The sequence below is a fragment of the Lynx canadensis genome, chromosome B1 (assembly GCF_007474595.2).
Source record: "Lynx canadensis isolate LIC74 chromosome B1, mLynCan4.pri.v2, whole genome shotgun sequence".
NCBI lineage: Eukaryota > Metazoa > Chordata > Mammalia > Carnivora > Felidae > Lynx > Lynx canadensis.
Window position 1 is genome coordinate 142825343 of NC_044306.2, and position 21881 is coordinate 142847223.

Genomic DNA, 21881 nt, shown 5'->3' on the forward strand with positions numbered 1-21881 from the left:
CTTCTAATACCATTTTGGAACTGATTTTTTTTTTTAATGTTTATTTATTTTTGAGAGAGAGAGCCCGAGCAGGGGAGGAGCAGAGACAGAAGGAGACAGAATCCGAAGCAGGCTCCAGGCTCTGAACTGTCAGCAGAGAGTCCATGTGGGGTTCGAACTCACAAACCGCCAGATCATGACCTGAGTTGAAGTCGGATGCTTTAGCGACTGAGCCACCCAGGCGTCCCGGAACTGATGTTTTAATGTAGTATGAGGGGGTCTCATTTAGAGACTGATGTAATCCTGTTTTTGTTCTATGTATATAACCAACCATCTCACTGTCATTTAGTGAATAGTTTTCCCTTTTCTCACTGATCATCAAGAAAGTCACCTATCAGCTATGGTAGGGTCTGTTTTTGGATCTCCATTTTGTATATCCAGAAGTCAGTTTGTCTAACCTTGCACTAATTACTACATTGTCATAATCATTTTTATGGCTTTATATTAAGACTTTATATATGGTTTGGGAATTCCCTTATGTTTTCCTTTCACAGTGTGGTGGTAGTCTGGCTGTCTTCAATCCCTCATACATAAGAAATAATTTGTTATAGTTCACCAACAATGTTGTTAGAACTTTGGGGCTGCATTGAATGTGTAGGTCAATTCAGGAAGAATTGACTTTGTTTTTATTATAATTATTTTTTATCATTATATTTTAAAATATAATTTATTGTCAAATGGCTTCCATACAATAATACCCAGTGCTCATCCCAACAAGTGCCCTTCCTCAATGCCCATCACCCACTTTCCCCTCTCCCCCACCCCCCATCAACCCTCAGTTTGTGCTCTGCATTTTTAAGAGTCTCTTATGGTTTGTCTCTCTCCCTCTTTGTTTGTAACTATTTTTTTCCCCTGTCCTTCCCCTATGGTCTTTTTTTTAAGTTTCTCAAGATCCACATATGAGTGAAAACTTATATCTTTCTCTGACTGATTTCACTTAGATTAATATCCTCTAGTCCCATCCACGTTGCTGCAAATGGCAGGATTTCATTCTTTCTCATTGCCAAGTAGTATTCCATCGTATGTATATAAAGCACATCTTCTTTATCCATTCATCAGTTGGACATTTAAGCTCTTTTTCCATAATTTGGCTGTTGTTGAAAGTGCTGCTATAAACATTGGGATACATGTCCCCCTATTAATCAGCACTCTTATATCCCTTGGATAAATTCCTAGTAGTGCTATTGCTGGATCATAAGGTAGTTCTATTTTTAATTTTTTGAGAATCCTCCATACTGTTTTCCAGAGCAGCTGTACCAGTTTGCATTCCCACCAACAGTGCAAGAGGGTTTCCCATTTCTCCACATCATTGCCAGCATCTATAGTTTCCTGAGTTGTTCATTTTAGCCGCTCTGACCACTGTGAGGTGGTATCTCAGTGTGGCTTTGATTTATATTTCCCTGATGATGAGTGACATTGAGCATCTTTTTATGTGTCTGTTGGCCATCTGGATATCTTCTTTGGAAAAGTGTCTATTCATGTCTTCTGCCCATTTTTCACTGGATTTATTTATTTTTCGGGTGTGGAGTTTGGTGAGTTCTTTATAGATTTTGGATACCAGCCCTTTATCTGATATGTCCTTTGCAAGTATCTTTTCCCATTCTGTACATTGCCTTTTAGTTTTGTTGATTGTTTCCTTTGCAGTGCAGAAGCTTTTTATCTTGATGAGGTCCCAGTAGTTCATTTTTGCTTTTAATTTCCTTGCCTTTGGAGATGTGTTAAGTAAGAAATTGCTGTGGTTGAGGTCAAAGAGGTTGTTGCCTGCTTTCTCCTCTAGGGTTTTGATGGTTTCCTGTCTCACATTCAGGTTTTTCATCCATTTTGAGTACAGTGTAAGAAAGCAGTCCAGTTTCATTCTTCTGCATGTTGCTATCCATTTCTCCCAGCACTAATTTGCTTAAGAGACTGTCTCTTTTCCGTTGTTTACTCTTTCCTGCTTTGTCAAAGATTAGTTGGCCATGCATTTGTGGGTCCAATTCTGGATTCTCTATTCTATTCCATTGGTCTATGTGTCTGTTTTTGTGCCAGTACCACACTGTCTTGATGATTACAGCTTTGTAGTAGAGGCTAAAGTCTGGGATTGTGATGCCTCCTGCATTGGTTTTCTTCTTCAGTATTACTTTGGCTATTCGGGGTCTTTTGTGGTTCCATACACGTTTTAGGATTGTTTGTTCTAGCTTTGAGAAGAATGCTGGTGCAGTTTTTTAATTTTAATGTTTATTTATTTTTGAGAGAGAGAGACACAGAGCATGAGTAGGGGAGGAGCGGAGCGAGAGGGAGACACAGAATCCAAAGCAGAGTCCAGGCTCTGAGCTGTCAGCGCAGAGCCTAACGTGGGGCTTGAACCCACGAACCGGCGAGATCATGACCTGAGCCGAAGTCGGACACTTAACCGACTGAGCCACCCAGGCACCCCTGCCGGTGCAATTTTGATTGGGATTGCATTGAATGTGTAGATTGCTTTGGTTAGTATTGACATTTTGACAATATTTATTCTTCCAATCCATGAGCATGAAATGTTTTTCCATTTCTTTGTGTCTTCTTCAATTTCCTTCGTAAGTTTTCTAAGGTTTTCAGCATACAGGTCTTTTAAAGCTTTGGTTAGGTTTATTCCTAGGTATTTTATTGTTCTTGGTGCAGTTGTAAATGGGATCAGTTTCTTGATTTCTGTAAGAATTGACATCTTAATGTATTGAGTCTTCCTATCTATGAATTTTGGCATCTTGTCCATTTATTTAGATCTTAGTTAATGTCTTCAAATAAAATTTTATAATTTTCTGCACATCTTTTGTATAGAAATACAAGTACAAGAAATACTTGTATAGAAATACAAGTAACAAAAACTGATTTATAGTAAAGTTTTTGCCTAATTCTCATCCTTCTTAAAATTTGCCTGCAGATTCCTTTGGGTTTTGTATGCAGGTAATCTTTTAATGTGCTGATGGTGGTTTTGTTTCAAAATCTTATGTGCTTATTTCTGGGTATTTTACTATAATGTTGAGTAGAAGTGTTAATACTGGGTGGGTATGTTTCTATTCCAAATTTTAAAATAAATGCTTCTAATATTTTTCCATTAATAATGATATTTGCTTTATAATTTTTAGTTTTTAGTTTTTTTTTTAGAAGTTTTCCTTTTTAAAAAAAAATTTTTTTTTTTAACTTCTATTTATTATTGAGAGACAGAGAAGACAGCATGAGTGTGAGCGAGGGGCAGAGAGAGGGAGACACAGAATGCAAAGCAGGCTCCAGGCTCCAAGCTGTCAGCACAGAGCCCAACGCGGGGCTCAAAATCACAGATCGTGAGATCACAACCTGAGCTAAAGTCGGACGCTTAACCAGCTGAGCCACCCAGGCGCCCCAGGTTTTCCTTTTTTTAACAAAAAGGTTTATTATTCATTTTTGAGAGGGAGAGAGACAAGCTGGGGAGGGGCAGAGAGAGAGAGAGGGAGACACAGAATCTGAAGCAGGCTCCAGGCTCTGAGCTGTCAGCACAGAGCTCGAAGTGGGTCTTGAACCTACAACTTGTGAGATCATGACCTGAGCCAAAATCAGACACTAAACTGACTGAACCAACCAGGTGCTCTGAAGCTTTCTTCTGTTTCTATTTATGCAAGTGCTGAATTTTATTAAATATTTTTTTCATCGATTATGAAATGATTATTTTTCTCATTTCATAGGTTGAGTTAATAAATTATATCTGTACAGTTTTTACTTTTTATTCCTTTTAAATGTTTTGTTATGTAATCTCTACACCCTCTTTTGGGCTCAAACTTACTACGGTGTGATCAAGAGTCACATGCTTTTCTGACTGAGCCAGCCAGGTGCCCCCATCATTTCCAATTTAACTACCCTTGTCTTACTGTGATAAATCCACCCTGGTGCTTTCATATGCTGGATTTATTTTGATAATATATGTCAAGGACTGTGAAAGCTTGGAGATTTTTACTCTTATAAGCTGATAAGTTAGCCAATTATTGTTTCATGGATAGTGGCAGAAGACAGTGGGACTCCTGGGTCAGAGACAAAGAACATTATGACTTCAAACAGTAAGATGGGCCCAACCAGCCACGTGCTGTGTACACAGTGAGTTTGCATTGCACCTGCGTAGTTCAAGTCTATCACTCCAGCACTTTGGAAGGAAGAAGCAAATACTGTAGCAAGCAGCAAAGAGCTAGTCCTGATTCCCCAAAGGGCAAAGAGTTACATGGAAATATTACTATGGTTGCCTTAACCTATCTAGTTTCCAGTATAGCTAGCTATAGAAACTGCTCAGTATCAGACTGATAGGCCTCAGCATCTGTCATACTCACCAAGAATGAAGAGGGAAGTACAGGGTCCCTGGTGGACTGCCTCTCTCCAAAAAATTTCTGTTAGGAATTTTAAATATATGCTCATGAGCAAAATAGACCTGAATAAGATTCTTCCTCTGTCCTCTTTGAAAAGTTTGTATAAGATTCAACTAACATGTTCCTTGAGATAATTCTATAAATTATTCTATAGAGAATAATTGTATAAAGCTGTCACTGCTAGGTGTTTCTTTATGAAACATATTTAATTACCACCCCAATATATTTGTAGTTAGAAGGATCATTGAGGATTTCTAATTGTTAATGAGTCAGTTTTGTTGGACCATATGTGTAGTATTGGAATTTGTTTGCTTTTTAATTTTTCAAATTTATTTGTATGAAAGTGGTCATAATATATATTTTGTCCACTAGATCAAATTTATTGCTCAGATTTTTTGTCTTTACAAATTTTTGGCTATTTACTCTTTTAGTAATTAAGGTACTTAATGCTAAAATTTCCACTAAAATTGTGGATTTGTTCATTCCCCCATTAGTTCACCCAGCTTTTGCTTTATAGCTTTTGAGATTATTTTATTATGTATACTGTATACTACTATACCTTTTGGTGAACAGAACCTGATATTAGGTAGTGAGCCTCTTCCTCCTTTGTTAATATTTTCATCTTAGTCTTTTTTTGTCTAATATTACAGCTGGGCAAGTTTTCTTTTGGTTAATGTTTGTCTAATATATCTTTTTTCATCTGTTTACTTTTAACCTTTCTGTGTACTTATGCTTAGGTGTATCTCTTGCAAATAGTATATAGCTGAACTTTGTTGTTAATACATTCTGGCTTTATGTTGTTTTTAATGTGGGTTCAGATGTTGCCTCACCTGTATTGTAATTATGAATATTTTTGTGTTATACTATTCTACCTTTTGATATCACCCCCCCTTTTGCCTTTCTAGAAATATTTTTTTCCTTTTGTCTATATACTTTTATTGCTTTGGAGTTAGTATGTTCTATTTTTAGATGTAGCGATTACTCTTGAAATTATTCCTTAAGTATATTTTTGAAAAAATTAAATTTTTAGCAACTTTTTTACTAAGTTACAATTTTTTTTTTCAACGTTTATTTATTTTTGGGACAGAGAGAGACAGAACATGAACGGGGGAGGGGCTGAGAGAAAGGGAGACACAGAATCGGAAACAGGCTCCAGGCTCTGAGCCATCAGCCCAGAGCCTGACGCGGGGCTCGAACTCACGGACCACGAGATCGTGACCTGGCTGAAGTCGGACGCTTAACCGACTGCGCCACCCAGGCGCCCCTAAGTTACAATTTATAGTAGTGAAATTCACCCCTTTGGTAATGTTTTGGTGGATGTTGTTTGTTTATAGTTTCATAACCCTCACCACAATTGAGAAATGGAAGTGTTCTGTCACCCCTCGCTTCATTTGTGTTGCTGAAGTCAACACCTACTCTCATCTACTTTCTATACTATATGGAAACACACACTGTGTAGCCTTTTGAGTCTGGATTCTTTCCTTTAGCATAATGCATTAGAGATTCATCCATGTTGTTGTCTATAACAGTAATTCATTTCTGTTGCTGAGTAGTATTCCATTGTGTGGATGTACAACAGATTTTTATTCACAAATTGAAGGACTTTTGGGTTTCCAGTTAGGGGTGATGAGAAATAAAAGCCCTGTGTAAACATTTAAAGACAAATTTTTGTGTGAAACAAGTTTTTATTTTTCTTGGGTAAATACTTGGGGTGGGATTGCCAGGTTGTATGGTAGATGTATGTTAAACTTCATAAAAAAAAAAAAAAACGGTTTTCTGTAAGCAGCTGTATCATTTTGCTTCCTCACCAAAAGTAGGGGAGAATTTTAGTTGCTGTGCATCATTGTCAGCACTTGGTATTATCAATCTCTTAATTTTTGCCATTTTAATAGAATGCAGGGATATTTCATTTATTTCTTTAATAATGATACAATGTGTCTTTTCATGTGTTTATATATCTTGATTCAAGTGTCTATTAACATTGTTTGCTTAGTTTTATTATTGAGTTGCTTTTTTCTAATTACTGATATTTAAGAGTTTATTATATATTCTGGATTCAGATCCTTTTTTAAAATAAGTGTTTTGCAAATATTTTCTCCTAATCTGTGGTTTGTGTTTTCTGTTTCTTTATAGGGCCACTCTCCAACTTTGTGATTATTTTTCACGTTTGCTTTTATACTTCTAGATGCTATACATTTCTACATAAATTATAGAATCAGCTTATTTTTGCAAAATATCCTGCTGACATCTTTTTGGGGATTGTGATGAACATGTAGATCAGTTTGAGGAGATTCAGTATCTTAATCTTGAGATTATGTTTTCCAATCTGTGAATACAGTGTATCTCTTGCGTTTATGTAGGTCTTCTTTACTCTATTTCTTTAATGTTATAGTTTTCAGCATGAATATCTTACAAACACTTTGCTATATTTGTACTTATTTGATATTTTTGGTGCTGTTGTAAATGATACTGCTTTCTAAATTTCCAGTTACTCATTGATATTGTAGAATTAAAATGCAACTGATTTTTAAATATGTTGCCCTGTCTCTTGCAACATTTGTAAACATCTACAAAATTCTGTAAATAGACACTGTTTCATTTCTTTCTTTCCCATACAAAGTCTTTTAATTTGTTGCCTTGTATTGGCTAGGACAGTATAAATACATGTGATGATAGTGCACATCCTTGCCTTGTTCTCAATTTTAGGGAAAAGCACTCAGTCTGTCACCATTAATTATATCAGTAAAAAGTTTACAGGTGCATAGGTGCTTTTTCAGGTTATATAAATTTCCTTCTATTTTGCTTTTGCTTGAAAGTTTTTATCATTGATGGAAGTTGAATATGGTCAAATACTTTGTGTACAACTTTTGAGATGATCATATAATTTTTCTTTAATTTGTTTATGTGTTGAATTATACTAATGATTTTCAGATGTTGAGCCAACCTCTATTCCCATTTTAAAAACCACTTGAAAAAAAAGCCACTTGGTCTTTATGTATTCTTTTTAATATATTGTTGGATTTACCTTAGGGATTACAATAAAAATCTTAGTTATAGTAGTCTAATTTGGATTAATAGCAACTTAATTTCAATAATATAAAAAACTTTGCACCTATAGCTCCATTTTCTTCTCATTTATTCTATTATTGTCATAAATATTATCTTTACATATTATATGCCCATCAACATAGATTTATTATTATTGCTGTATGCAGTTGTCTCTTAGGTAGATTAAAAACACTAATTGTATTTATGCTATCTTCATTTATACTTATGTAATTATCTTTATTGGCATTCTTTATTTAATCATATGAATTCAAGTTTCATTTCAGCCTAAAGAAATCCCTTTAGTATTTTCTATAGGACTGATCTAGCCACAAACTCATTCAGTTTTGATTTATCTGGCAATGTCTTAATTTCTCCCTTATCTAAGAAAGATATTTTTGCTAGATATAAAGTTCTTAGTTGACATTTTTTTTCTTTCATCACTTTGAATATGTCATTCTTCTGCCTTTTGACCTCCACAGTTTCTGATGAGAAAATAGTGTTAATATTATTGATTGTCTGTACATGATGTGTTGCTATTTTCCTGTTAAGATTCTGTTTTTGATTTTCTGTAGTTTTATTATAATTTAAGTGTGGATCTCTTTCACTTTATTCTACCTAGAGTTTGTTAAGTTTATTAGATGTGTATATTAATACTTTTCATCAAATTTGGGATGCTCCTGATTATTTTTTCAAATTTTTTTGTTCTTTGCTCGCTTCCTCTTCTGGGTTTCCCATCCTACATAATGTTGGTATACTTCTTGTATGCTGGTATATCTTTAATCTCTGTTCATTTATTTTTCCTTTCTCCCTACCCCCCCCCCCCCCGCCCCATTTCTCCCAGACTGTTATAACCTTAGCTGGCCTGTCTTTAAGTTCACAGGTCCTTTCTTCTGCCTATCCACTACTACTCTTGAGTCCTTCTAGTAATTATTTTCATTGTACTTTTCAACTTAATAATTTCTGTTTGGTTTCTTTTTTAATATTTTGATTTTTTTAATGTTTTTATTTTTTCTGGATTTATTGAGATGTAATTGAGATATAACAGTGTAAGTTTAAGGTATACAGTGTGTTGATACACTTATATATTGCAAAATGATTATCAGCATACTTGTAGCTAACACCTCCATCTCATCACATAATTACCATGTATTTTTTGTGTTGAGAACTTTTTAAGTTTAACTCTCTTAGCAAGTATATACTACAGTGTAATTAACTATAGTCACCATGCTGTATATTAGGCTCCCAAAACTTGTTAATCTCCTAACTGGACCTTTGTAACCTTTGACCATTATCTCCCCTGCTTCCCTCCCCCCTAGCCACTGGAATCCGCCAGTATACTTGCTATTTCTCTGAGTTTGGCTTTTATCCAGGTGTTTGCTTAATGTGATTCTTAATGATTTTACTAGTTTGAATCACTGAGATCTGCCCATCTTCAGAAGAATAACAGTCTGTATTATCAGGGTATACAGTGCTTATAGGAAAATGTAGCAGTAACCAAGAGAAGAGATGAGGTTGCTTCATTCTTTTTATCTTCCTGATTCTGTTTCCCTGTGCTTACTCTTTTCTCAGCTGGAGGTGACTATCCCTGAAAATTCCTCAATTGTTCTTATGCTGTCAGAAGTGGTTTTTTTGTTTTGTTTTTCCTGAAAGATTTTCTTAATGCATTGTGGTTCTTTAAGTGGCTATCTTGGTAACACCAAATGTTGTATGTCAACTGAATGATCTTACATGAGTATCCACATTTATTGTCAGAAGAGATGTGAACTTTGTTTTGGCCTAAATTTTAGGAAAGTCAGTCCCAAAGCTGATATAACAAACGTGAAACCTGTCCTATTTCCTTCCTGTTCCTGCACTTTGCTGAAAAATAATAGAAATTATTGCTTTTTAAAATTTGTGTTTATTTACCTAGTTTTAGAAGAGCTACTTATTTTTTTGAGGTATAATTGACATACAGTAATACTGTTAGTTTCAGGTATACATCATAGTGATCTGAAATCTTTATACATTATGAAATGATCCCCATGATAAGTCATTACCATTGATTGCCATACAAGGTATTATATTATTGGCTGTATTCTCTATGATGTACATTACATTCCCATGACTTATTTTGTAACTGGAAATTTGCTCCTTTTAATCCCCTTCATCTATTCTGCCTGCCCTTAATCCCTCCCACCTCTGGTAACCAATAGTTTCTTTCTGATATCTGTGTGTTTCTGTTTTTTCTTTAAGTTTTATTATCCAAGTATACTTGACATACAATGTTATATTAGTTTCAGGTGTACAGCTTGGGGATTTGACAATTGTGCACATTACATGATACTCACCACAGTAAATGTGACTCTCTGTCACCATACAAGGTTATTGCAGTGTTATTGACTACATTCCCTATAGTGTACTTTTCATCTCTGTGATCTCCTTGTTTTATAACGAGAGGTGTAACCTCTGAATCTCCTTCATTGATGTTTCCTCCCACTCACCCAGCTCCCCTCTGGAAACCAGCAGTTCTTTGTATATAAAGGTCTGTTTTTGTTTGTGTGTTCTTCATTTTTTTTCAGATTCCACATATAAGTTAAATCCTATGGTATTTTTATTTTTGTCTGACTTACTTCACTTAGCATAATGCTCTCTAGATCCTTCCATGTTGTCTTAAATGGGAAACTTTCATTTTTAATGGGTAAATAATATTTCATTGCCTACGCATACCAATTTTTTTTATTTGTAGATGGATAGTTTGTTTCCATATCTCAGCTATTATAAATAATGCTACAGTGAACATACAGGTGCATATATCTTGTTGATGTTTTTGTTTTCTATTTGGTTACTTTTTGTGATTTTGATTTCTTTTTTGATATTCTTTGTTGAGACATCATTGTCATACTTTCTTTAGATATGGTTTTCTTTAGCTCTTTGAACATATTAAAATAGGTTTTGAAAGACTTGTAGTATAGTCCTCAGGTACAGTTTTTATTATCCTCAGAGACAGTTTCTATTCATTGTTTCCACCCCCCGTTATAAGACATACTCTTGTTTCTTTGCATCCTTTGTAATTGCATTAAGAACTGGGACATTTTAAATAATGTAGCAACTCTGAAATTATGATACCTCCTATTCCCAGGGTTATTTGTTGTTTGTTCCTTTAGTGACTTTCAGAACTAATTCTGTAAATTTCATATTTTTTTCTATCATGTAATTATATTGAAATCTCTCTTCAGTTTAGTGTTCAGTTAATGCTTAGGCATAGATCTTTTAAAGTTCCTGGAACCAGTGAATCTTCCAGTCTTGGCCATGTGGCTCTTTGTGTGTTTTGGGAAATGCTTTCAATAATCAGCCAAGAAGTATACCACTCTGCCTTAGCCTTTACTTCTTACTTGTGCACAGCCTCAAGATCAGGAAAAGGTGAAAGTACACTATTTTTTGGTCTCTCATAAGCATATGCAGAACCCCCCACAATTATGGTCTCCTAGAGTACCTGGAATATGTCAGAGCTTTTCAAACTCTTTTTTTTTTATTTTTAATGTTTGTTTATTTTTGAGCAAGAGACAGAGTGTGAGCCGGGAAGGGGCAGAGAGAGAGAGAGAGGGAGACACAGAATCCGAAACAGGCTCCAGGCTCTGAGCTGTCAGCACAGAGTCTGATGTGGGGCTTGAATATACGAACTGTGAGACATGACCTGAGCCGAAGTTGGAAGCTTGACAGATTGAGCCACCCAGGTGCCCCTATCAGAGCCTTTCAGAACCCTTATTGAGCTCTTATCCCAAGCTTTTCTTAAGCATTTAGGTTAGTCTGTTGTTTGCCTTACCTGTTTCTATGACCTCAGGCAGCCATAAGTTAGCATAAGTAAGCATTTACCAGTAATAGTTTCCTCAAACATGCCTTAACACTCTCCACTACCCTTCATTCAGGTTGAAGGCTTTTAGCACTTGGCAAGAGTCAAGGAACCACTACCAAAGAAGTCAGAGATAAATGACTAGTCATTTAAATGAGGCTTTGAAAGGCTGGAGCTCAATTTTGGTTGCTTCAGTGGTTGCCAAGCTGCCCTGGCAGTGAGGGACCAGAAGTTATCTAAACCCCCAAAATTACTGTCTTCACTGCTGTTCTGCCCTTTTGTTCTTATGAAGGGGCAAATTTTTGGAAGTTCTTAGTCTGCCATTTTTGGCTTCATTTTCTATCCATTTCTGTTTTCAGTGAGGGGTGGTATTTTCTGTCTTTCAAGGAATTTGTCATTTTTTTTTTCTAAGTTGTTGAACCTAAGGACCTAAAGTTTTCTTAATATTCCTTATCCTCCTAATGCCTCAAGGCATTAAAGAGGGCTGTTTCCTAATCTTTAATTCTTGATATTGGTGAGTTGTGTCTTTTTTTTTTTCTTCTGATCAAATGTAGGTTTATCAAAAATTTTTTGCCTCTTTTTCAAACTATCATGCTTTGGATTTGGTAGTAGTCTCTTGTTTTTCTGTTATAAATTTTATTGATGTCTCCTCTTTGTTGTTCCTTCTTTCTGTTTTCTTTGGCATTCGTTTGCTCATTTTTTAGATTCTTAATTTGGAAGTTAAGTCATTGCTTTTAGATCTTATTTTCTAAAATAAAGCTTAATCCTATAAATTTCCCTCTAGACACTAACTTAGGTACATCATACAAATTTTGATGATGTATTTTCATTTTAGTTCAGTTAAATTTCCTTGTGACTTTCTCTTTGACCCATAGATTACTTAGAAGTGTATAATGTTTAATTTCTTTTTTTTTTTAATTCTTTTAATGTTTATTTTTGAGAGAGAGAGAGAGAACGAGAGTGAGCAGGGGAGGGCAGAGAGAGGGAGATTCAGAATCCGAAGTAGGCTCCAGGCTCTGAGCTGTCCACACAAAGCCATTGAGGGACTTGAACTCACAAATCATGAGATCATGACCTGAGCTGAAATTGGCTTAACCAACTGAGCCACCCAGGTGCCCCATTTTGTGTGTGTGTGTGTGTGTGTGTGTGTGTGTGTGTGTGTGTGTGTGTGTGTGTGATGTCTAATTTCAAAATACCTGGAGTTTTTTTAGTTCTCTGTTGTTGATTTCTAGTTTTATTATGGTCAGTATGCTTTGGTTTTACTTCTTTTAAACATGTCACAGTTTGTTTTCTAGCCCAGAAAATGGTGTCTTGGTAAATGTTTGTGTACACTTGAAAAGATCATGTATTTTCCTCTGTATGAGTATAGTATTATATAAATATCGTCATATCGGTTGACAGGTTTTTCTCATTTCCATCTCTACTGACTTTCTGTTTACTTTTTCTGTTGATAACTAGTGGAGGATTGCTGAAGTCTTAAATACCATTTTGCAGTCTTGGGAGATACTATTCCACTCTATTCCAGCTTCCATTCTTGCTAATGAATTTTATTACCATTACCGTGTTTGTTTTGTTTTGTTTTTAAGTAGCTGGTTATTTTCCCCAAAGGGTTTTAAAGCTTTCTATTTACAGTTGTCCTTCACAAGTTTGCCGTACAATGTAAAATGAAATCCTTTCATGTACTTCTTTCTGTACGTTGTGCTTCTTCTGTCAGTTTATTCATTCTTTAAAAATTATCTTGTGAAAGTTTGCAGCCTTTTTCTATTTAAGTAATGTGTCTTCTCACTTCTCTTTAAACTGTCTTTCCAACAGGACTTGTTTCCTGTTGGCTGTCGTATGTCAGAATCTAAATTTTTTTTCCAGTTTTCTTGTTTTTATCTCCTGTTGCCTTTGGGTTTTCCCAAAGGACTCCGAGCTTCTAGTTCTGTTTACCATAATCATCTGTTATTATACAGAAACAATACTGATGTGATTGCATGATGTGGAAGGGGAGGAAGAGTCCTATAGTTTTATGATTAGGTCTCAGTCCCATTAAAAATGGGCCTGAATTAGATCTCCTTCCTGCTCTCTCCACCCCAAATTAGGCTAGAGAGGGCTGGAGTGTTGGGTATTTACCTAACATTAAATGGTAAAACTTCACCTGATTATACTCGTAAAATAGTTTGCCTTGCATGCAGGACTTGTTAAGGAGAGCATTAATCTTCCTACCAGAAGCATAAGGGGAATTTTTATCCAGTCTTTATATTAAAAACCTGGTCGGTCTCCTGGAAGTAAAACTCAGAGAATGTTGGATATTCCTAAGACTGTGTTCTTTCTTGACTTTTTAATTCTCTAGTTAATGTCTTCCAAGCCTCTGACAATTTGTCAATTATGATTTAACCTGTTTCAGCTGTTACTAATTCCATTTCTGGGCTTCTTTATCTGGACTTTAGCTGCCACTAGGCTGTGATTCTCTGTATGTGCCTGTTTGTGTTTAGGGCAGCAGTTTGCCTTATGATCTTAACTGTGGGGACAGAGTGACAACTTCCAGCTTCTTTCTTTAGATGTTGAGCTAGAAACCCAAGGCCTATTCTCTGTTTCTAGAGCTCCAACTTAATATATGTTAAGATTTTTTATTTTTATTTTTTTTAAAGTTTATTTACTTAATTTGAGAGAGAGCAGCAAGCATGACCAGGGAGAAGGTCAGAGAGAGAGAGAGAAAGAAGAGAATCCCAAGCAGGCTCTGAGCTGTCAGTGTGCAGCCTGGTGAAGGGCTCAATCTCACAAACCATGAGATCATGATCTGACTGGAAATCACAAGTTGGACACTCAACTGACTGAGATACCCACGCACCCCAAGATTTCTTATTCTAACTCACATATTTTTACTGTTTCATATTTTATATCTTTCTCTTATTGATGCATTTTGGGTAGTTTCTTTGAATGTATTTTTTCTGTTCAACAATTTTATTTTTAGCTATAATCTACTGCCTAACTCATTGACCATGATTTTTTTTGCTAGTACTTTGAGTATATGTACTAAACTACCCAAATATTTTAGTATGCACCTTGACTGACTGATTCATTCATTCGAATGAATGAATGAATACATTCATTCGAATGAATACAGGACTATTTGTCTTTCAGTTAGAATATTGTCTTCAAAGATAAACAGAACTTAAAAAGGTTAATTCATTGTGCTGATTTGTGATAGTACTTCAGAATTGACTAAGTTTAGTATATATGTTTACATATATAGGTGGTTTTGGCAAACAAATTGTAGGTAGCTAGTATAAACAGTGAAATCTGGAAAGAAATAACTTTTCTGAAATTTTTCTTTATGACTGTCTTAAAGTATTTCTTTAAATTCACATAATTAAAATTAATGCAACATTAAATACTGTAACATTCACTTTAGAAAATTAGTATTTTGTTTTATTGCATACATTTGTCTGGTCCTAACAATTACAAGTCTTACAGATTTTATTTTTGTATTCTGATTTAGGCAATCCTTTATCACAGGATATTCTCAATTTATACCAGGACCCAGATGGAACCCGAAAGCTACTGAACTTCATGCTTGACAATCTTGCAGGTAAGTCTTAATGAACAAAATAGTGAACTCAACATGTATTACTGCTAGCTTATATGTCACATGTTGCTTAAGAGCATCTGACCTTTTTTTTTTTTTTTATAACTTTTTACAATTTTGGAGTTATTATATTTCATGGTAGTGGGACAATCTTTTCATATACCGAGTACTTTCTATTTACCAAGCAATATGTTACGAGCTTTAGTTATATTATTTAATCTCTCTAAAGAACCTAGGAGGTAGGAATTTTTACTGGTTGCACAGATGCAAGTTCTGAGATTCAGAGAATAAAATGTGATTTTCCCAAATTACACAGCTGGTTAATGCTGGAGCTGTGAACACAAGATTCTCTTGATCACAGGTACATAGTTACTAATTGTAAGCAGATTACATGGATCCCACACACTGTACACATTTTTTTGTGAACAAAATTACTAGTTTGATTCACTACACATTCGGGGAAATTTTGCAAGCAGGATTTTGATTAAGAACACCAAATGTATCTGACTAAAATAGTTGTATTCCAAATAGAAATTTTTTTAATATAAGAAGTCTATTAAGTATTGGACTTAAAACTTGTTTTTGCTTAAGCACTCAAAATATGAGTAAATGTATAGATGCTTGAATTCAGATATTTTTCTTGGAATAATGTCTTTCTAAAATACAGAATCCCAAACAGAGACATCTAGATTCCAGCATCAGGCCATCATCACAATATGTTGTCTATACTTTTTTTAATTATCTCCATCATAGAAGACACCTACGTAAAAATTTTTTAAAAATGGTGATATTTACAATAATGTAAAACCAAATTAATATCATCGCAAATATTTTTGGCTTATAAAAACTAAAGTCGATTGATGAGAGATAATAAACTTGAGAGGTTCTTTCAGTAACAAATTAAGACTAGCTAAAAGTTTAATTCAGCTGTATATATAGTATGTGTACACTAATTCCTTTTTGCTTTAAAAATACAATTCTCCTTTGTCAATATAGATGTAGCCACTTGACCCAGTCATATGGCATGTGTTGGGGTTTGTGTGTATATAATTTTTTAGGAGGTCTTCAGTGCTTTAGATACGAGTCATTGTTGGCATATATGTTGCAGACATCTTCTCCCATGCTCTTGTTTGCCTTTCCACTTTCTTAATTTGTTTTTTGATGAACAGAAAACATTTTAACATAATTGAATTTATTGAGCTTTTCTATTATGGTATTGCTTTTGTGTCCTTTTTAAGAATTTTTCCCTACCCCAAGCTAAGAATATATTTTCCTATATCTAAAAACTTCATTTTTTACTTGTAACATTTAGAGCTATCATCTTCTAGAATTGAAATTTGTATATCGTAGGAGTCTATATTCATAACTTTTCCATTTGACTTTGAGCCTTTTATGGGAAAGACTGTCCTTTCATTACTGTATTTTAGTGCCATCTTTGTGATAAATTGTCATTGTATGTATGGGTTTATTTCTGGGGTTTTGTATTCTCTATTTAATTCTGTCTTCATGATAATATAACAGTGTCTTTAATTATGGTATTTTTATAAGATATCTTAAGATTCAGTAGAGTAAGCCTTCCATCTTGATTTGATTCTAAAGTCTAAGCTAGTTTTGCCCCCATCCTTCTTTACCCTGTATTTTCATTAAAATTATTAGAATTGGCTTTTCAGGTTTCTCCCCTCCCCCAAAATATAGGAATTTAGGTTGAGATTATACTGAATCTATAGATTGCTTTGGAAAAAATTGACCTGTTTACAACACTGGATCTTCTAATCTAGCAGTGTTGAATATTTTTTCATTTATTGTGCTTTCTCTAATTTCTCTTGATAGAGTTTTAGGTTTCTGTGTAGTATTCTTTACATTTCTTATTACATTTATTCTAGGTATTGAGTTTTTTGATGCTCTCATAAATGGTCTTTTTTTTTTTTTTTTTTTTTTAACGTTTATTTTTGAGACAGAGAGAGACAGAGCATGAATGGGGGAGGGTCAGAGAGAGGGAGACACAGAATCTGAAACAGGCTCCAGGCTCTGAGCTGTCAGCACAGAGCCCAATGCAGGGCTCCAACTTGACCTGAGCCAAAGTTGGATACTTGATGAGCCATCCAGGCGCCCCTGATATCAGTGTTTTTTTAAATCTTTATTCCTTGGACTTTCATCTACTGTTATTTTTTCTAACCTTTTAACATCTAAATCATTAACTTTTATACTTTGTTTTTTTCCCAAAGTATTTATTTATAAATCTCTCTTTAAATCTGGCTTTTAGCTGCATTCTTCAGGTTTCAATTTGTATTGATTTTTTATCATTCAGTTCCGTATATTATCTAATAGCTCTCATCATTGTTTCTTAGATTAATCACTTAGAAATTTCCTTATTTCTAGGAGATGTTTGATTTGTCATTGGTTCCTACCTTAATTCCATTGTGATCAGAGAGTAATTTATTTAAAAAAATTTAGGGGCGCCTGGGTGGCGCAGTCGGTTAAGCGTCCGACTTCAGCCAGGTCACGATCTCGCGGTCCGTGAGTTCGAGCCCCGCGTCAGGCTCTGGGCTGATGGCTCGGAGCCTGGAGCCTGTTTCCGATTCTGTGTCTCCCTCTCTCTCTGCCCCTCGCCCGTTCATGCTGTGTCTCGCTCTATCCCAAAAATAAAAAAAAAAAAACAAAAAAAAAAAGTTTAAAAAAAAAAATTTAAAAAAAAATGTTTAAAAAAAAATTTAAAGATTTTATTTATTAGGCAGCATATGCTTAATTTTTCTAAGTGTTATGTATGCACTTAAACAGAATGTACATTCTGTACTTATTTGGTGCTGCATTCTATATATATTAGTTTAAGTTTATTAATTGCCTGAATATGTCATACTTGATAATTACTGATTTTTATTCATTAGTGACAGCTGTGTTAAGATCTCCCGTTTTGATTATAGATTTGTTTATTTTTTATGTCTCTTGCAGGGATCAAAAGGATTGATTCTTTTATCATGTAATGGCCTTCTTTGTTCCTAGTATTTCTTTTTTTTTTTTTTTTTTTACTTTTTTTTTTTTTTTAACGTTTATTTATTTTTGAGACAGAGACAGAGCATGAACAGGGGAGGGGCAGAGAGAGAGGGAGACACAGAATCTGAAACAGGCTCCAGGCTCTGAGCTGTCAGCACAGAGCCTGACGCGGGGCTCGAACTCACAGACTGTGAGATCATGACCTGAGCCGAAGTCGGACGCTTAACCGACCAAGCCACCCAGGCGCCCCTGTTCCTAGTAGTTCTTATTAATTACATATAGTGAGGGTTTATTTTCATATATCTTATCTTTTTGGTTATTTGTAATGTTTACCAGCTCATTATGTACTTCTCATTACTTTATTAATATAGCTATATGAAAATAGCTATGCAAATTCTTTTTGGTTAAAATTTGCACAGTATATCTTTTTCTCTTATGTTTAATGTTCTGTTTCCTTATATCTTAGTAATTCTGTCTTATTTTGGGTTTATTTTTTTTCTTGTTTTTGAAGTGAAAACTTAGATTTTTTATTTTAAATCCTTTCTATTTATAAATCCAAGTATGTAGCATTATGTATTTCCCTCTCAGAACTACTTTAGCTGCACCCCGCAAATTTTGATATGTTGTATTTTCATTTTCATTCTGTTTAATGTGTTTTTTTTAATTTCCTTTGAGACTTCCTCTTTCATTCATGGGTTATTTAGAATGTGTTGTTAAATTTTCTGTTCTTTTTGTTACTCTTCTTTGATTCCAGTTTGGGACCAGTTGGAAAACATTCTGCATTATTTCAGTTCTTCTAAATTTACTGGTGTTTGTTTCATTGTTTCATTCTTGGCTAATGTTACATGGGTGCTTGAAAAAGCAAATATTCTGTAGTTGTTGGTGGATTGTTCTATAAATGTAAACTATGTTAGTTGGTGGTGATGTTCCACTCTTTTATATCTTTTCTAAATTTTCTATCTAGTATTCTTATTATCAAATACTGACATTATAGTGTTGAACTCCCCAACTGTAATTGTAGAGATGTCTGTTTCTACTTTCAGCCCTGGCAGTATTATGTATTTGAAGGTACATTGTTTGGTGTATACATATTTAGAATTACTACATAGTCTTGCTGAATTGAACCTTTTATTATTAAGTAACAACCTTCTTTTTCTAGTATTTTCTTTGCTCTTAAGTCTGTGTGTCCGATGTAAATGTAACCACCTACTTTTTTTGTTGTTGTTTCTTCCTAGCATGGTGTTTCTTTTTCCATTGTCTTTCAACTTTACTATGTTGTTGTATTTGACATAAGTTTCTTATAGACAACATATAGTTGAGTCATGTGTCTGCCCCACAAGAGTCTGCTGTTTTAATTTGTATATTTAGATCATTGCATTTTAAATAATTAGCAATAGAGGTCCCTGGGTGACTCAGTCCCTTAAGCATCTGGCTCTTAATCTTGATTTAGGTCATGATCTTGCATTTCCTGAGATTGAGCCCCCAGTCATGAGGCTCTGCACTGATAGCACGCAGCTTATTGGGATTCTCTCTCTCCCTTCCTCTCTCTGTACCTTCCTGTGCACGTTCTCTCTCTCTCTTTCTCAAAATAAATAAACTTAAAAAAAAAATTATTGATATGTAGCATTTAATTGTGCCATTTTTAAAAATTGTTTTCTATTTGTTTCTTGTATGTACTTCCTTTGTTTATCTTTTCTTGGTTTCCTGTGGGTTACTTAAATATTTTTTAGGATTCTCCCTTGTTTTATTTGTGCTATTTTTGAGTATATTGTCTTCTATAATTTTCTTAATGTTTGCTCTAGAATCACAGTATACATAGTGTAGTCAACTGATAAAGGTATTTTATCACTTTAAGTGCATTATCGATGCCTTCCACTTGTGTGCCTCACACTCCCCACTTTTATTAAAATATGTATTTTTTTTCTTCTACCTGCACAGAGTATCACACAGATGTTATGATTTTTGCTTCAGCCATCAGCTATGACTTAAGAAGCTCATGTGGAGAAACATAATCCATTATGTTTACCCCTGATTTTACTCATTGCTTGTTCTTTCCTTTTTGATGTTCTGGTTCTTCTGTTACCATTTCCTTTCTGTTTAGAGAACTTCCATTACCCATTTTTTAAGGGCAGTTCTGTTAGCAACAAAGTCTCTTGGTTTTTCTTTTATAACATCTTTATTTCCCCTTGATTTCTGAAGGGTGGTTTTGCTGGATACAGAATTTGTGGCTTAACCGTTCTTTCTTTCAGCACTTGAAAATGTGCCACTTCCTCTGACTACCGTGGTTTCAGAAAAGAAACCCATTGTTCCGATAGGTAATGTGTCCTTTCTCTTTGATGTTTTTGAGATTTTTTTTTTTTTCTGTCTTTAGTTTTCAGTCTATGATATGTCTTGGTGTGGATTTCTTTGGGTTTATTCTACTAGAAGTTTGCTCACCTTCTTGAATTTGTAGGTTTATGTCATTTACCAAATTTGAGACATTTTCACCATTGTCTCTTAGAATACTTTTAAGCCAATGTTGTTTCTCTTTTCTTCTTGACTCTGATGATATGAATTTTAGAGGTTTTGTCTCTCAAGCTCTGTTCATTGTTTTCCCACAGTTTATTTTCCTTTAATTGTTCAGATGGAAGAAATCTCAAATTACTAATTTTCTTGGTTTTTTAAATTTTTCTTGCCCTTTCAGTGAGTTTTGTTATTTTTTTATTATATTTTTAAGTTCAGTAATTTCATTTTGGTCATTTTTTAAAAAGTTGAACTTCTTTGGACTTTTTATTTTTTCATTTGTTTCAACAGAATTTGTAATTACTTCTTGAAGCAGCTTTATGATAGCTGCTCTAAAATCTCTGTCAGATAATTTCAGCATCTAAATCATCTCTGTGTTGATCTCTGATGGTAGTCTTTTCTGCCTTAATTTGTGATAATCCTGGTCTTTGGTGTGACCAGTGATTTTCAGTTGTACTCTGGTTATCTTGGATGTTATGTTTGGAGACTCTTGAAGCTTTTATTATTAAAATAAATTTTTTTTTGATGTTATTTATTTTTTTTTTTAATTTTTTTTTTCAACGTTTTATTATTTATTTTTGGGACAGAGAGAGACAGAGCATGAACGGGGGAGGGGCAGAGAGAGAGGGAGACAGAATCGGAAACAGGCTCCAGGCTCTGAGCCATCAGCCCAGAGCCTGACGCGGGGCTCGAACTCACGGACCGCGAGATCGTGACCTGGCTGAAGTCGGACGCTTAACCGACTGCGCCACCCAGGCGCCCCTTGATGTTATTTTTCGAGAGAAGGAGACAGAGCAAGGGAGCAAGGGAGGGGCAGAGAGAGAGAGAGAGAGAGAGAGAGAGATAGAGACAGAGACAGAGAGAGGAAGGGAGGGAGAGAGACAGAATCCTAAGCAGGCTCCAGGCTCTGAACTGTCAGCACACAGCCTAATGAGGGGCTTGAACTCACTGACTGCCAGATCATGACCCGAGCTGAAGCTGTTCGCTTAACCAGATGAGTCACCCAGGTGCTCTTTGTTCCTTTTAAAATCAAATGTCAATTTTAACAGGCAGTTGCCCAGTTTAGGTTTAGCATATGGGTTCTGTTAGCCCTTCCAGGCTCAGCTGACACCCTCAGTGTGGGCAAACTAGGCCCATTGCTGCTGGTCCCTGGAGGGGTGGGATGTATTGGCTCTCTTGGGCTCTGGTAGAGAGATTGCCATGAGCACTTTGGATTACCACCGCCACTGAGTGTGAGTTTCTCATGTAATACTTGTTGCATTTCTCCTTTTTGGCTTCACTGGCCAGAGGAATCAGGATTTTTTTGCTGCCCTTACCCAGCTGTCTACCACCCATTGTGGCATGTATGGGAGATAAAAATGGGAGGATTACTGTTTTATCACATTTTAAGTATAATTCTGAGAGATTACTATGTTAACTCCTGTCTCTTGTATTCATGAGGACACTTATCTTCCATATTGATCCAAATTCTGGTACTGTTATATCTATTAAACAGCGTTTATTTTTTTTTTTTTGATGGTAGCCCATATAATTATATTTCTGTTCTTTGTCATAT

The 21881-nt window shown here is 35.1% G+C and overlaps 1 protein-coding gene across 4 annotated transcripts in view; it reads left to right on the forward strand.

Annotated features, from left to right (window-relative positions):
• The window catches only part of CNOT6L (CCR4-NOT transcription complex subunit 6 like), a 116951-nt gene that overhangs the window by 55109 nt on the left and 39961 nt on the right, over positions 1–21881 (forward strand). For all 4 annotated transcript variants that reach the window (XM_030313626.1, XM_030313627.1, XM_030313624.1 and 1 more), the window contains exon 5: positions 14747–14836. In XM_030313626.1, coding sequence (XP_030169486.1) covers positions 14747–14836 — 90 coding nt within the window. The remainder of the gene's footprint in view (positions 1–14746; positions 14837–21881) is intronic.